The 17,538-nt window shown below is 36.4% G+C and overlaps 1 protein-coding gene across 1 annotated transcript in view; it reads right to left on the minus strand.

Moving 5' to 3' along the window:
• Positions 1–363: 363 nt before the first annotated feature.
• LOC126101136 (fructose-bisphosphate aldolase-like) overlaps positions 364–17,538 on the minus strand; it is a 68,524-nt gene continuing 51,349 nt past the window's right edge. Inside the window, exons 7-9 of the mRNA XM_049911818.1 lie at positions 17,259–17,336; positions 9,154–9,343; positions 364–972 (exon numbers count right to left, since the gene is read on the minus strand). Coding sequence (XP_049767775.1) covers positions 9,248–9,343; positions 17,259–17,336 — 174 coding nt within the window. The 3' untranslated portion in view covers positions 364–972; positions 9,154–9,247. The remainder of the gene's footprint in view (positions 973–9,153; positions 9,344–17,258; positions 17,337–17,538) is intronic.

Genomic DNA, 17,538 nt, shown 5'->3' on the forward strand with positions numbered 1-17,538 from the left:
GTTTAATATTTTACAATTATTTTTGCATATCATTAGGGTGTAACATTTTTCCCTTCTCAGGGTTAGTGTTCATATTAGATGGAAAAATGGCTCATTGTTCTGTATTGTATGAGAGTGATTTTTTCTTTCTGACTTCTTTTACAGCAAATAAAATACTAAGGCTGGTTCTTGTATTGTTTTAATATCCTTATAATACTAATACCTGCAGATAAAAATTAAAATAAAAACATTCAAACAGATTATCTCTCTTCCCTAACCATGTGAGTATCATTTTTGCAACATGCAAGCTGATTCTATTATCTGAAATTTTATATTATTCCTGAAAATTTTTGGGATATTTATAAGTAATTTACGCTTCCAGTGTGTAAAGGAAATGAATTTATTGACTTTTATGTGCAATATTGGTACAAACTGGGTGTTAAAAGTAAAATAATGGTACAATGGCTGTTTTTAAGATTGGTTCTGGCAGCAACAGGGGTAACAAAGGAAATGTAGAGGCAGTCACAAAAAAATAAAATGTTTTCTTACAACTGACATGATATCATCATTACTTCACTTCCTTTAGGATGTTACTAAGGCAGAAAAACCAGAGAAAATAGGGAACCTGTAGCAGTTATCCTTGATATAAGTATCTGAATTTGGTCAGTTGATTATTACATTATTTGATATATTCTGGTGAAGCAATTTATAACAACTGATGCAACAGTCATTTAAATACTCACAGGAAATGACCATGAACATGAGTTATGTTACCAACACCGATGCCTAAGATAACATCCTAAAATAAATGAAAATCTTCAATGTTATCATCTAGCTTAAGTGCCTTGTCCCCCTACTGCAATACATGTGGCATAGGTGTTATTTTTCAAGTATTCCTCCTTTGTCTTTGAATGCAGGTAAGCACAAAAGCAACTGTTGTACCAGTTTTCAGCATTGCTCCAAAGGAAAAAGTTTCTGCAGATGTCAGTTGGCCTGCAACAAGTAAAATAATTATACACGGATTTGTTATTACCTTTTTTGTTTTAAAATTTACCATTTATTTTTAACAAACTGAAAACAGTTTTTTCTGTCAGGGAAGAAAATTTATTCATAAATTTCCCAAGGAGAGTAAAGAGTTATCTAAAATCAACATATCTGAAAAAGCAGTTAAAACATACCTCTTACATAATATATACTGCAAAATCAAGGAAGTTGGCAAACTATCATCTAACCAAAACATGACCACCTGCTCAATAGTATGTTAGTGTACCTGTGGAACACAACACAGCAATGATTCTGCATGGTGTGGATTCAACAAGCCTTGGTTCATTTCCAGAGGCATGTGGCAACAAATGTTTGCACACAGGTCATGCAGTTCTCACAAAGTATGGTCCACTGTTCAAGAACCTGACACTCGATATCATCCCTGATGAGTTCCATTGGGTTTAGATCAGGTGAATTGGTGGTCAAGATAGAAATGTGAGTTCACTATCATACTCCTCAAATCACTGTAGCATGATTCTAGCCTTGTGACAGAAACAGCCTACGAGAAGATGCCATCACCATCAAGGAAGATGTCAAACATGAAGATATGCAAATGGTGTAAATTAATGTTTGTGTAGTTTGTAGCTATCATGATGTTCTTAATTACTGCCACAGGCTGCATGGAATCGATGATGATGATGATGATGATGATGATGATGATGATGATGATGATGATGATGATGATGATGATGATGATGTATCTGCACTGAGTCGTTGACCTGATGTAAGAAGAAATGTAATTCATTTGACCAGGTGACACATTTGCATTGACCCATTATCTAATCTTGATGATCCCACATCCACTGCAGTTGTAACTGATGATACTGTTGAGTCAGAATGGGAAGATATAGGGGTCACCTGTCTGAGCCTCATGTTCAACACTCTGCATTGAACTGGGTGCTCTGAAACACTTGTGCCTAAACCAGTAAAGTAATCTGTCCTCAGATCTACCACAGACATCTGCTTTAATGGGCCAACTTCTGACCTGCACCTTCTGTGATGGGGCATGGACTACTGACAGCTTGTTGCCTACTCAAGATTTCACTGCCCTTCAACCTCTTTCCACAGATGCTCAAGAAGTAGCACATGGACTTCACTGTTTCCAAGATGCTGGTTTCAAGGCATCAAGACAGAACAATATGCCATTTGGCCTATTTCTGGGTATTTCCACATGTTTGGCCCGTATTGTTTGCTAGAATGATTCCCCATTCACCTCTGCTCCATTCATATACTTTTCTTGTCATGTCATGTCATGTCATGTGCCTGCAATGTCACCCAGCAGCAGTCGGTCTCAGTGCAGGCAGTGGTCATAATGTTCAGACACATCAGTGTATGCAAGTGTTGTTTTTCCCAGTGTTGATATTCTCTCCTTTTTATGATCAGTCTCATGTTCCCTAATCCTATACCTCAATACTTATGCCCCTTCTACAAACATGACCTTGCCATATTCTAGCCTATCATCTAATATACTTTTCCTTCATTCCTGCTTTATATTTGGTACTGCTCCTGAGTACCTCATTTTAAAAGTTCCTGTCTTCAGATTCCTGAAATATCCTTTAAATTCCAGTCTTCAACCTGTATCAACCTTATCCTTGACTTACACGTTGCCTGTGGTAATTACAAATGACAATAACTCCCGTCTCCATTCAGCTTCTCTATCATTCAGACACTGGGTCTGAGAGAACACTAGATATCCTCCTCCTTCAAGCCAGTCATAAACTTGAAGGAGATGCCACATACCATCTGAAAAGCTATCCACCATGATTGTCAAATATGACAAGCTCCTGATTATCCAGATTAATGTGCACCTGAGACAGCACAGGTAACCAAAAAGCATGGATGACACTAAATACACATGTTTGTACCATAAACTGCTATTAATTATATTTACAAAACATGTTACATTTCAAAGCCCACTGCACTGCTTGTGCATTATTCACTCGACACTGACAATTTGTTTACAAAATTACTCGTAAACTATACTGCATTTTGGATTGCTTGCTTTCAGTTTCACGTTTAGTGAATAACTGTCCAAATTTTCTGTTTCTGTTTTTCATTTATTTTTTAATGACTATGGTTCTTGTTATCCAGAAAATCAAAACATTGGCATAGCCAAACAAATTTTTTCATGCGTTCTCTGACATATCAATTTATTTCAAAGCCTTGATGTGTGTTATAATGAGCCCCCCTTGATCTCTTCCTCTAACAATCACACTTTGTCCACTCCATCCAAGTCATTCAGCTGCTCAAATTCTACTTCATAGGCATTGTTGATGTTAACTGGAATACTCTCTTTCAGATTCTAAAGGTGGCAAGGGTAAAATACAGGGAGCGAAAGACTATTTACAATTTGTATAGAAACCAGATGGCAGTTATAAGAGTCGAGGGGCATGAAAGAGAAGCAGTGGTCGGGAAGGGAGTAAGACAGGGTTGTAGCCTCTCCCCGATGCTATTCAATCTGTATATTGAGCAAGCAGTAAAGGAAACAAAAGAAAAATTTGGAGTAGGTATTAAAATCCATGGAGAAGAAATAAAAACGTTGAGGTTCGCCGATGACATTGTAATTCTGTCAGAGACAGCAAAGGACTTGGAAGAGCAGTTGAATGGAATGGATAGTGTCTTGAAGGGAGGATAGAAGATGAACATCAACAAAAGCAAAACGAGGATAATGGAATGTAGTCGAATTAAGTCTGGTGATGTTGAGGGTATTAGATTAGGAAATGAGACACTTAAAGTAGTAAAGGAGTTTTGCTATTTGGGGAGCAAAATAACTGATGATGGTCAAAGTAGAGAGGATATATAATGTAGACTGGCAATGGCAAGGAAAGCATTTCTGAAGAAGAGAAATTTGTTAACATTGAGTATAGATTTAAGTGTCAGGAAGTCGTTTCTGAAAGTATTTGTATGGAGTGTAGCCATGTATGGAAGTGAAACATGGATGATAAATAGTTTGGACAAGAAGAGAATAGAAGCTTTCGAAATGTGGTGCTACAGAAGAATGCTGAAGATTAGATGGGTAGATCACATAACCAATGAGGAAGTATTGAATAGGATTGGGGAGAAGAGAAGTTTGTGGCACAACTTGACCAGAAGAAGGGATCGGTTGGTAGGACATGTTCTGAGGCATCAAGGGATCACCAATTTAGTATTGGAGGGCAGCGTGGAGGGTAAAAATCATAGGGGGAGACCAAGAGATGAATACACTAAGCAGATTCAGAAAGATGTAGGTTGCAGTAGGTACTGGGAGATGAAGAAGCTTGCACAGGATAGAGTAGCATGGAGAGCTGCATCAAACCAGTCTCAGGACTGAAGACCACAACAACAACAGGCATTGTTGCTTAACCAGTTGTGGAAGTTTTTGCCCCACACATCTTCACAACCACAAAGCCACCTTCCACGATTAGTGCACTACTCGGCTCTGTGAAAGATGATTTGGGGCTTAGGAAGCTTGGTATATACAAAATTCCATGCCAAAGCCTTACATCAGCCTTTTAATTTGCACAGTTCATGACAGGTGTGTGGAGCATCGCCATTGTATGAGATTACAACAACTGGAAAAATTGGTGGTGGCAGAACATTGCTTAAACAAGGGATATAGTATGAAATTTGACAAAACTGTGATAGTTGCCAACACTTATGGTTTTTGGAACAGTGTCTATAAGGCGGCAGTTGAAATTATGTTGGCAGATGATTTAAGTACCAGAGACAATGGGTTTCCTCTTAGCAAGACGTGGGATCCTGTACTATCTCACATCAAACCAGAACGTTCTTCGGTGCAGCCAGTCAAAATGTTTGAAAATTATCTTTGAGTGGGATACACTGTTGCAGCCAGTGTTCTACTAAGGGTGGCACCATCTGCACAGTCTTGGAGGGCAGCAACTGTGATGAGCAGTGCATGCACTGTGTACAGTGCAGAAGCCTATACAGGACGTCGATTTGCAGCTTGGCATCAGTTCTGAGCAGGACTCGGCAGCAGAAGCAGCATTATCCTGAAGATGGTGAAAAGTTGGATCACTGAAATATTCAATTGAGTTGATTTTAGAATCTGGCAGCAACCCCAAAGAGACTTTAAAGACATTATGCCGGGAAAGCCTATGAAGTCACTTCAAGTACCCCTAAAAAGTCAAACCACTAAGCTGTTTCACAAGATCAGTCAGACAAGTAGTAGAATCATATTACTCACTACTAAAGCCTTCAAAGTCACTGACAGTTGAGAACATTGCCATTTTCTTTCATGAGCTTGTAGTTGAATAAGCATCAGTTGATCCCTGACAGTTGCAATGTGTTGGGTGCAGCAGCTTCACAGGCCTACCTCAACCAGTAACATAACCTTATTTTGTAAACATATATGTGGCAACGACTTATTGTTGTCACACCTCTGAGGTAGCTACTGTTTCACCTACATTCGTTAGTGCTTTGCAGTTGATAGCTAGCAACAGTGTTATGAGCTGTTGGGCATCTTCTTGCACCATCTCAACTATAGATAACATTATCTTCACATTGTCCCAAGCATTACAGATACCGTGGATTGCATCACAGCTTTCAGAAATTGATGATGTCTGAATCTTCTCAGAAAAGATGTTTCATAAAATTCAACCAAGTTTCACAGCCACAAACATACCTTGGTCCATTGGCTGTAAAAGTGATGCAATACAAGGTGGTAGGTACTTCACAAATACAGTTCGATCATTCAAAGCAAGCAAATCTTCCGTAGGATGGCAAGGTGCATTGTCCAGCAAAAGAACTGCTCTTTCAGGTAAACATTTCCCTTCAAAATATGTGCACACAACAGGAATGAGCATAGAATTCAGTGTCTCCTTTCTGAAGCCTGTAAGAAAGTAGTGCGTTAACTTGTCCTTAGACTAGTTTTTTTCCAATTTTTGTGATTAACAAGTGGTTTCCATTTGAATTCATGTTTTAAATTTGCACAGCAAATAACAGTTCACTTTTCTTTGCTAGGCTTATTTCTGATAGCATACACTTCAGTCCAAGATGCTGTCTGTTCCAAGATACAAGGAGAAAACTGTTCAGTTAGGTGTGACCGCAGAAATCGCAAAAAATCATCAGCTGTTTATTTTCTTGGTGCTAAGTTTCTTACCCTGATCAGCCCTTTCTCAAGTTCTGTAGCAGTGTTTGGAGTGAATCAGTCATTGTGATGATGAAATATTGACAAGAGACATTTCACAGAACTCAAAGAAATTCTGGTCATATGTAAAGGCTGTTAGCAGCACCAAAGTTAGTGTTCAGTCCCTAGTGAATGACTGCATTTTCGAATGTTCCTTTAAAAAGAAAAACCAGGAGAATTGCTCCAATTTAATCCTTGTACCACTGAATATATGAATGGAATAAGTATTAGTGTCAGTGGTGTTGGGAAAAAGCTGAAATCATAAAAACCAAAAAAGCTCCAGGCACCAGTGGAATCCGTCACATTCTAAACTGAATTTGTGGCTGAGTTAGCCCTTCTTCTAACTGTAATCTCTTGCCGATCCCTTGAACAAATACCTGTGCCCAGGCCTTGGAAGAAGGCACAGGTCACACCCATGTACAAGAAGGGTAGTAGAAGTGATCCACAAAACTACCATCCAGTGTCCTTGTCATTGATTTCTTGTAGAACCTTAAAACATATTCTAAGCTCAAACACAATAAGGTATCTTGAGCAGAATGATGTCCTCAGTGCCAACCAGCATGGATTCTGAAGACATGGATAACGTGAAACCCAACTTGTTTTTTTCTCACATGGCATACTGAAATCTTTGGCTCAGGCAAATGGGTAGATGCAGCATTTCTTTAGTTCTGAAAAGCATATAACTCAGTACCACACCTATGCTTATTGTCAATGGTATGGTCATATATGGTATCAAGTGATTTTTTATTGGATTGAGGACTTTTTGGTAGAGAGGATGCAGCATGTTATCTTGGAAGGAGAGTCATTGTCAGATGCAGAAGTAACTTTTGGTGTACCTCAGGAAGGTGTGTTGGGACTCTTGCTGTTCATGTGGTTTGTTAATTACCTTGCAGACAATATTAATAGTAAAATCAGGCTTTTAGCAGATGATGCAGTTATCTATAATGAGTACTATCTGAAAGAAACTGAATAAATATTCAGTTAGATCTTGATAAGATCTCAAAATGGAGCAGAGATTGACAACTCGCTCTAAATGTTCAGAAATGTAAAATTTTCCACTTAGCAAAATAAAAACATGTAGTATCCTATGACTATAATGTCAGTGAGTCACTGTTGGAATTGGCCAACTCGTACAAATACCTGGGTGTAACATTTTGTAGAAACAGCTGTTATTCACACATTCTGTATGTGAATGGAACAGGAAGAAACCCTAATAACTGGTTCACTGTGATGTACCCACACAGTGGGTTGCAGACTATAGATGTAGGAGCATTAAATTTTTCTACAGTCTTCAGAGTTTCATGGGACTCTCCCACTTTCTCCATGAACATTGGACCTGATATAGGAGCAACTCCTGCTCTCTTCTGTTTGGAGCAAAAGTGTAGTGCTTCATTTAGTTCCATGTAAGTTGAAGTTGTCAGGCACTTGTACACTGACTGTCTTGTGTGGCTGTCAGCCTCGGTTGCAGAATTTTAACGCAGTTTCTTTATTTCCGACTCACTGTTTTTATGTGCCTGTTCCACAATCCTGACAAAGTTTGCTGCAGATTTTTCCTTTCTTACATCACCAATAACTTATAATTTCTTTTAGCTCATTAGAAAAAACATTTCTGCATGTATCTATCATCTTCATAGCATTGTACAGGGAGACAGATATTGAACTATATGAAATAAAATTGTCATAACTTCTGAACAGTTTGCATTAGGACATTCAAACTGCACGGTTGGATGTGGAGCACGTTAGGAATTAGGATGGGCATGCACAGTTTGGTTTAGCGACAAAGCCCACTTTCGTTTGGACGGATTTGTTAATAAGCAAAATTGGTGCATTTGGGGGACTGAGAATCCACATTTCACGATCTAGAAGTCCCTTCACCCTCAGTGGGTGACTGTGTGGTGTGCAATGTCCAGTCATGGAATAATCAGTGCAATATTCCTTAACAGCGTGGTGACTACCAAACGGTTTGTGAAGGTTTTTGAAGATGATTTCATCCCCATTATCCAAGGTGATCCTGATTTCAACAAGATGTGGTTCATGAAAGATGGAGATTGGCCCCATTGAGGCAGGAGAGTGTTTGATGTGCTGGAGGAGCAATTTGGGGATCACTTTCTGGCTCTGGGGTACCCAGAGACCACTGGCCTGGGCCTCAATGTCACATGGTTCAGTAACTGTCGTCCTGTAAACTGCTCATAACTCCAGCAACAACAATAAGAAATGTGGTTTAGATTAACACTTTGTCTCTTAAAGGAAGTAAACACAGGAAAAAAAAATCCTGTTAACATGAGGCTTGTATGTCTAGTAAGCAGCACCTGTCAGTTACTTAATAGTTTAACAATATCCATCTAAACACAAATTTAAATCATTAATTGAATATATAGTGGTCTCGTAATGATGCCATTTTTTAAAGATCAGTATATAAATGAGAAACATTATATGTAACCTTAAATTAATGTTGATTTACAGCCTCCAACACACACCATACATATTATCCTCACAAAATATTAAAATCATAATTCCCAAAAGGTCTGTTAGAAATACTATCATTAATTGTGTTACTCGAAGCTTGTAAGGTCTAATTTCAATCAGTTTAGATCAAATTAGTATTCTACATTGGACTCTCTCTCTCTCTCTCTCTCTCTCTCTCTCTCTCTCTCTCTCTCTCTCTCTCTCTCTCACACTCACACACACACACACACACACACACACACACACACACACACACACACACACGTGACCAATGTTTCCAGTTGCCAAGGCTAGACTGTCTTATTCCATGGTGTTTAAATGAAAACGAGTCATTTTATTTGTATAATCATCACTGCACATGTAATCATAAGAAATTGCCTTCCCCAACTGTCTCACAATATCTCGTACCGGTACCTGTTTTCTTTTCATAAATTTACTTAGTTTGTGCTACGGTGCCCCTTTTTTCCACAATAAATATCAATCAGATCCTTGCAGGAATGAGTTAGTAAAATAATTAGAATTATGATCAGGAAACTCACCATCGATGTACTACTAAACTGAGCAGGAATCTGGACTCCAAAAAATATGTACATTAAAATTGAATTCAGCATGTTGTTGCATGGAAATAAGTACTTAGTAGGCAGGAGGAAATACAAAACTCGTCTTTGAAGCTGCTAGTGACTTGATGGATCCAGGAACATATTTCCCTTGACTAGCTAGACTGTTGGCCTGTAGAAGGATAAAAATTTTAGAGTGTAAGACGACTTCAGCAGTGGTACACTACATTGTGTCATATATATATATATATATATATCAGTACACTACTTTACAAAACACAATTTCACAGTAACAACACAGAATTAAATTTCCTTGATATTAAAATAAAGAAACACAGTAATGGTTCTGAAATTTTGGCAATAATAGGTCCACATCAAGTGGCAAGTGACTATTGTTGATCATTCATCTTTGTTCATCACTGATCGTATGTACAATGGAATAGGTTTAATCTCGTATACATCATATCAATATACTTAATTACATACAAAATTAGACATTTAGGCTAACATTTTGAGTTTTAAGATATGTTCACAATTTTCTCATCAAAAAATTATGTTGTTACAAAATAGATTTTCAGCCAGTCAGCTATATATTTTTGCTTAAAATGATTTCCAAGACATGGACCATGCTGGGGTAAAGATTTGCAGGGAGCTGATGCTGTACGAGTGGCTTGCTTTTTTCGGGCTTTATCTCAGAATATAAATTTTGATTCTTCCCCTTCTGTTGTGCTGGTGAATATCTCCTCTTGTATGAAATTCTTTTACATTCAGTTTAATGTAGAATGCTGAAACATATGTATTCAGGTTTACTATTATGAGTGTATTAAGTTTTTTAAACAGAGGTTAATACTGATCTCTTGGCCCAGCCTTGCACATTTCTATTGTGAACTTGTTTGTATCTTTAGTATGTGTCTTATGTTAAGAATGCCTTCACACTAGCAGTCTATAAGAAAAGTGAGACTGGAACAGCCCAAATATGTTGTCAGCCTTAGATATTCATAAGCAACTATGTCTCTTCTGATTTCCACATCAGGTATGTTACTCTTGAAAAGCTTTTGCAAATATGACTTATGTATTCTTCCCAGGTCAACTTGGAGTCAATAAGAAATTGTAATTTAACCACTCTATTTTCTACATTATTAGACAGTAATAACAGGAACTTGTTTCGGTTACAGAAGTTTGTTAGAGTAGGAGGAGAACCATTTCACTGCAGCATCTAGTGATTCCAGTGGCATTTGTTGTACTACTAATGTGTCTTGATGGGTGGTAATTATAGTTGTATCATCAGCACAGCAGATCACAGAATGGGGAACATGACGTAGCAAATCATTGATTGCAATTATGAAAAAGAAAGGCCCAAGAACTGATGCCTGTGAGACCCCTGTCTCAATTTTTATCAGAGAATGGCTGTCTCTCACAGAGACATACTGTCACTTAAGTATAAAGCAATTACTTTCACTGGTATATTATGTAAACCATAAAATTCATACTTCTCAAGCAAATTTTCATAAGGAATACAATCAAAGACATTACGTAAGTCCTATAACACAAGTGATACCTTATTCTTCTTTTCAAAAGCAGTAATTATCTGGTTTCTGATGTCAAGAACTGCTGAACTGGTATTTTTTCCTCATCTGTACTGAAACTGATCCTTTGAAAGGAGGATAGTTCCTTCAAAATAATCACTTAGTTGATTGTATATGAGTTTGAAGTATTTTGGAAATTACGGGCGCAATTGAGACTCAATAATTTTTGGGAATATTTTTCTCTCTATTTTTATAAATTCATTCAGGAAAAATTCCAAATTGAACACATTCATTAAAAATAAAAGCTAAAGTTTCACAGATCAAATGAACGTTCTTGATAATATTGTTGAACAGCCAGTAATTATAAGTTTTAGACTTCAGATATGTTCTATAATCTATATCAGCCTGGTTAAAGTCCATCTAACAGTTACATTATACCTCACAGTAACAATGTTATCACAAAGCGGAGATGTTGACTTAGGCACAACAAAAGACACACTCTCACTACTCCCCCTCCCCCCCCCCCTCTCCCCCTCTCACTCTCTCACTCTCTCTCTCTCTCTCTCTCTCTCTCTCTCTCTCTCTCTCTCTCTCTCTCTCTCTCTCTCTCACACACACACACACACACACACACACACACACACACACACACGACCAATATTTTTGACTCTGACTCAGCATCTCCACATATATGGTGAGTAGTAACTATTCTTAATATTGTTACATTCCAGCCAGGATTGTTGTTTAACTTCACAATTTGTTCCCCGAATGCTTTCCAGTTCTTTAGTATATGAGTTTTGATGTTAGTCTTTCTTAGAGTTGAAAATGTGTACCACACATCAATATTTTTGCTGAAGAATCTATCGGACATAGTTTTAACATTAGTTTGTACAGTCCATGTTTTATACAAAAACAATCCCATTTTATACAACTTAGTCCATCAGCAAACAAGTTCACAAATTTATCTTTCTGACCTCTCACCCACATCACATTCATGGATAGTATTACTGGTGTGACATGACTGTTGTTGTAGAGTGAGAAATGTTATCATTCTGCATTGAACATTCACTATTACAAAGCTTTCTGTCAAATTAAAGCTATAAGCCAGACTAGGACTCAAACTTGAGGCCTTTGCCTTTTACAGGAAAGTGCTCTACCAACTGAGCTATCAAAGCGCAACTCACAGCCCACCATCCCTGTTCTACTTCTGCTGGGTGATGAAGTGTACCCTGATAGCTCAGAAGGTAGATCACTCGCCCACAAAAGGCAAAGCCCACAGAGTCGAGTTCTGATCCAGCACACAGTTTTCATCTGCCACACCATTTCATATCAATGTACTCTCCAGTGCAGAGTGAAAATTAATTAATGATCATCAGCATCATTGTCTCCATAAAAATGAACAAGGAACATAAAAAAGATCACAATTCTTAACTCTTGAATCAGCGTGTTGTTCTCCCTGAAATACAAGACAAAATAGGAGTTTCTCCTTCCACTAAACAAAACAAAATCAACAGGGCAAGAGAGTGAGAATACTGATGCCTGTAGACAAGAAGTGAGAAAAAACTGAGAGAAAACATAAGGTTAAATATATGGAAAACTGATAAAAATTATAGAAGGAAATTACAGTTTAAAATCTCAATGCCAACCAGGTCATTAGACACAGGACACAACCTCAGATTTGGAAGAAACAGGGAAGTATATATGCCATGCCCTTTCAAATAACTTCATATTTCACTTATGTTATTTAGACTTTTGATGCTTAAAAGTAGCAGCAGGTGTATCCAAAACAAAAGGCAGTACAAATGATTCATTTTGGAACACAAACTGTCATCATCCATATGAAGAGAGACTATTCAGAGGCTAAACAGTTATGTGATACACAATCCTAGATCAATGTAAGTGCCACAGGATTGGATAAAGAGAAATCAATGAAATGCTATCAAAATGTATGATTTTAAAACTTGTGATTGCAATTGTCAGAGAAAACAGTACATGAACTGCAGGTAAGGGAAGAAAATAAAAGCACAAGTGAGATGAATGAAGAATCAAATGGTAGAGAAGTAGCAGGGGGGAAAATGAGATGATCAGATGTGATGAAGAAAAATGCAGTAAATAAATGTCATGGTGACAGACGAAGAAATGGATTCCACCACACTTAGAGAGTCCTTTCTTCCAAGTAGTTTTAGTTTGCATATAAATGATTTATGGCAATAGGGACTGTCAGTAATAACTACCTACAATGCTTATATGAAAATGTCATAATTAAAATGAACAATGAGCTGCAAATATTTATAACTAATATGAATGGTTAGTGTCTTCAAAAGAGATTAGAAGATGAACATCAACTAAAGTAAAACAAGGGTAATGGATTTAAATCAGGTGATGTTGAGAGAATTAGATTATGAAATGAGACACAAAAAGTAATAGATGAGTCTTATTATTTGGGCAGTAAAATAACAGATGATGTCCAAAGTTAAGAGAATATAAAATACAGACTGGTTAAAGTACAAAAAGCATTTTACAAAAAGATAAAATTTATTCACATCAAATATAAATTTAAGCATCAGGAAGACTTGTCTGAATGTATTTGTGTGAAGTGTAGCCTTGTACAGAACTGAAACATGGACATAATCAGTTCAGATGAGAAGAGAAGAAAAGCTTTTGAAATTTGGTGCTACAGAAGAATGTTGAAGATTCGATGGGTAGAGTGAGGAAGACCACAACACAAACACATAGAAACATGTAAAATTACTGGCTTACTGAACCAGGAGGTCTTTCCCCTAACAGTTGAGAGGGGAAAGAGTTGGAAAAGAGGTATCCTTAATCCCTGTCATTCCTGTCCTATGGCCTCTTCCTCTCTCCAGGAATCCTGGATCCAAAAGTCAGCCAAGACATTGTATTTAAATAACCAGAATATAAAGAAATAAAATGGTTAATTTCTTGAATTTCCTATAATCTGTAGATATTGAAAACAAAATAGCATTAAGGTGTTTGGTTATCAACTTTGATAATATTCTTACTACTGATTTCCATAAAAATAAGTACTTTTTCTACACTTTGCATTTCCCCAGAAGATTATGATACGGGCAGCATTAAGTGAAAGGGTGCGAAGTACACTATCAATCACACCTGCATGTCAACACAGTGAGAGAAAGTTATAAGTACAAAGTTAACTGAACTGAGCTTTTGGTTAACTTATCCATATTCTGGTGCCATCTGAGGGTTTACCTCAATAATACTAATATATTATTAAACAATATTTCACTAATCTACATTGTCTCACCACTACTTCACCAGGGCTGTGATTTTAAAAGATCATGCCTCAGAATGTAACCTACCATACTTTTACTAGCCGAAACAGTCCACCATCTCTGTACCAACCATGTCAAATTTCATACCTGCATGAAACTAATTGCCTTGCCATGTGGTTCGTATTATTGTGACATTTACTACATTAAAACTAGTCCTATGCACCCCCATTTCTGACATGTCATCATTGTTAAGATTCAGTACAGTAAAAGGATGTATCCTGTGACACATGTCATGTGACAATGAAAGAACACAATCAAATGAAACCAAATAAGGCACTGAAAAATAAGAGAAACAAAGGGATCTTTAATGCTTTTATTGTTGTTCAATTCATTAGATTGTTTGTACTACTTCCTTATCTGCTTTTTATCTGTTTTACCCTTTATCTCATACATGTCTTTATTTTAAGCTTGCCCTTCACATATCTCTGAGATGTAGATTGCTCCCTCAGTAATTTCTAGATTCCTAAATTTTTAAAAATAATTTGTTGCTAGAATTTCATTTTCATATCCTGTGTGCACGATCCTGGATGGCTTTCTTAAATAACATCAGAGCAGTGATGTAGTTTCATTCCGTTGACCTATTTCCTCTCTTATGCTAGTTGGAGGAACCCCATGGTTTGAAGAAGTTTAATAAAACCTGAGTAGTGACGTAGTTTCATTCTCTCCACCCATTTGCCCTTTTATGCAATGTGGAGAACCCATGGTTTGTAGAGGTTTCATTTCCATTACATCTTGTTTGTATGTAGGTACGCTCAGAACTCCACATGACAAGAAATTACTACTGTACCTTCTTCATTTTGTCCGAAGTTTTACACCTTTCCTAACTGCCTTCATCACTTCAATCTCATTTCTTTCCTTAGATGTTGCAATGTGTGTATTTGTCAGTCTCAGTTCAAAGCACCTGTTTCTCCTTCACATAACTCAATGTGTGATCATTAGTGCTCCACTTTGATTCTCCCCATACTGATTTGTAGTCATCATTGTATTACCATTATATTTCCAGCTGAGTTCATTTGAGGAAATAATGTGAGAGTCATATTTTAACAAAGTCTTCCTGGGCTTTGAAGCATATTGAGCCTGAAAATATTTTATTAATCATGTAACTAAAAGAGTACTCATCCCTACATTACATGTAGCCTCGCATCTCACTGAAATTATAAATGAATCTTTTAAGACAGGGGTGTTTCCATCAAAACTCAAAATGTCTACTATAAAGTCACTTTACAAGAATGGTGATAAATATGATGTTAGTAACTTTAGGCCTTTATCAATGTTGTCAGGTTTCTCAAAAATAATAGAAAAGATAATGTATCAGAGACTATACAAATTTCTTATTAAGAATAGAATATTGGTTAATGCGCAAAATGGTTTCCGTAAAAATAAATCAACTGAAACAGCTATCTTCAATTTTTTGCAACTAGTTCTAAATTCCATAAACAGAAAGGAATTAAATTGTGGATTGTTTTTAGACTTATCAAAGGCCTTTGATGTCATCGACCATAAGTTACTGCTTAGGAAGTTATATGCCTATGGGATACGTGGAGTTGCCCACAAATGGTTTGAATCATATCTGTCAGACAGGTATCAGAAGGTGGAGATAAGCCAGGCAGATAGGACATATTCATCAAGATTCGAGAGAGTTTTGTATGGAGTACCCCAGGGATCTGTATTAGGGCCATTACTGTTTTTAATATTTATCAATGACCTACCAAGTCAACTATCTGAAGCAGAGGCAGTACTGTTCGCTGATGATACAAGTTTGTTTGTTAAAGCAAATAGTGAAGCTGACTTACAGGAAAAAGTCACATTAGCAACAGACGAAGCAGACAGATGGTTTAACGAAAACAGACTCATTGTGAATGCCAAAAAAACAACGTGGATCAACTTCAGACATATTACAAATAAAATAAAAACTAACCTTACAGTAGAACTGGGTAAGTGTAAGATTGAACAAGCATCATACACTAAATTCTTGGGAGTATGGTTTGATGAACACTTAAGATGGGAAAAGCATGTAATATCATTGAACAAAAAATGAAGTCAAACATGTTATATACTTAGAATGCTTAAAAGCTCATGTAATATTAAAACAGTGTTATGTGTTTATTTCTCATTCATGCACAGTTTATTAAGATACGGCGTACAGTTTTGGGGGAACATCAGTCTAACAAAACACTCATTTAGACTACAAAAGAAGGCAGTCAGAATAATAAAAGGTATAGGATATAGAGACTCTTGTAGGCAAGCTTTCAAAGAATTAAAAATCATGACACTACCATCTTTATACATATATGAAAGCATATGTTTCTTAAAAGAACACGAGGAATTTTCTACATTAAACAGAGAATTTCACAACTACTAAACAAGGAATAGGAATGATTTCCACAGAGAAATTCATAAAACAGCTATGTATCACAAAAGTGTACTATACCAACCCAAAATCCTCTACAGTGCTCTCCCCAAAGAACTAAAAATAATACCAAAACTGTACATATTTAAAAGAGAATTAAAAAACATGTTATTGAGCAATAGTTTTTACAGTATTGAAGAGTTTATGAATCGTTGACAATAAAAGCGCAGTTAATATTTCCCTGACATAATAAATATGTGTAATTGCTCACATTTAAATACTTGCTGTTTCTATGAAATTGTGAAACGGTGTTAATGTAAGAATGTAAATAATCTTTGATGTGAGAATCACTAGCTTTTTTTTTTTTTTTTTTTTTTTTTTTTTTTTTTTTTTTTTTTTTTTTTTTTTTTTTTTTTACGTTGTTATCCTACTTGTATATTTTTATGTTAATGTTCTAAAAGTTCTCCTAAAATTGTAATGTCTAAGTGACAAGTAAATTCAATTACAAATTTTCATGTATATGTATTTTAAATTGTAATGTTTATTGACAAGTCCTATGTCATTTCGATGATGTACTACAAGGACACTAATAAATTGAATTGAATTGAATTGTTGTGTGTTTATGCTTTCAAAATATGTTCAAAGTATAGTACAGGTAGTATATTAACTGAAGAAAATTATAAAATAATATCCCAGTAAAAAGAAAAGAAAAGAAAAAACCTTGGAGCTATTTATATTTGAAACCAGCTGAATAGGTACCAGCCTTGAAAACTATACTTAAGAAGAGAGACTACATGAATCTATTGAAATCATGTGTCATAAATGACAGACAATACTGAATATCTTAATGGCTTCACATACAACATTTCTATCCATTTGTTTATTAATATACACACTTACCTTTGCTCGCTTCTTGAATTCCTCTTGGGCAGCAGCAACATTCTCAGACTTTCCACTCCATGCACGCATAGCAGAGGTCTGAAAATGCATTTAATGATTAAAATTATCCTACTTTTTGTCCACTAGATTATTTATCTCACTGTGTAATCTTCAAAAAATTATGTTTTATGATGCCATTGGCATTGGAAAGTACTGAAGTCATAATCAAGAATCATATAAGGCAGAAATATCATGATAATAGAAATTCTAGATTCTATGGGGGAGGGGGGAGGGGGGGGGA

Source organism: Schistocerca cancellata, chromosome 9 (assembly GCF_023864275.1).
Source record: "Schistocerca cancellata isolate TAMUIC-IGC-003103 chromosome 9, iqSchCanc2.1, whole genome shotgun sequence".
In the NCBI taxonomy this organism is placed as follows: domain Eukaryota; kingdom Metazoa; phylum Arthropoda; class Insecta; order Orthoptera; family Acrididae; genus Schistocerca; species Schistocerca cancellata.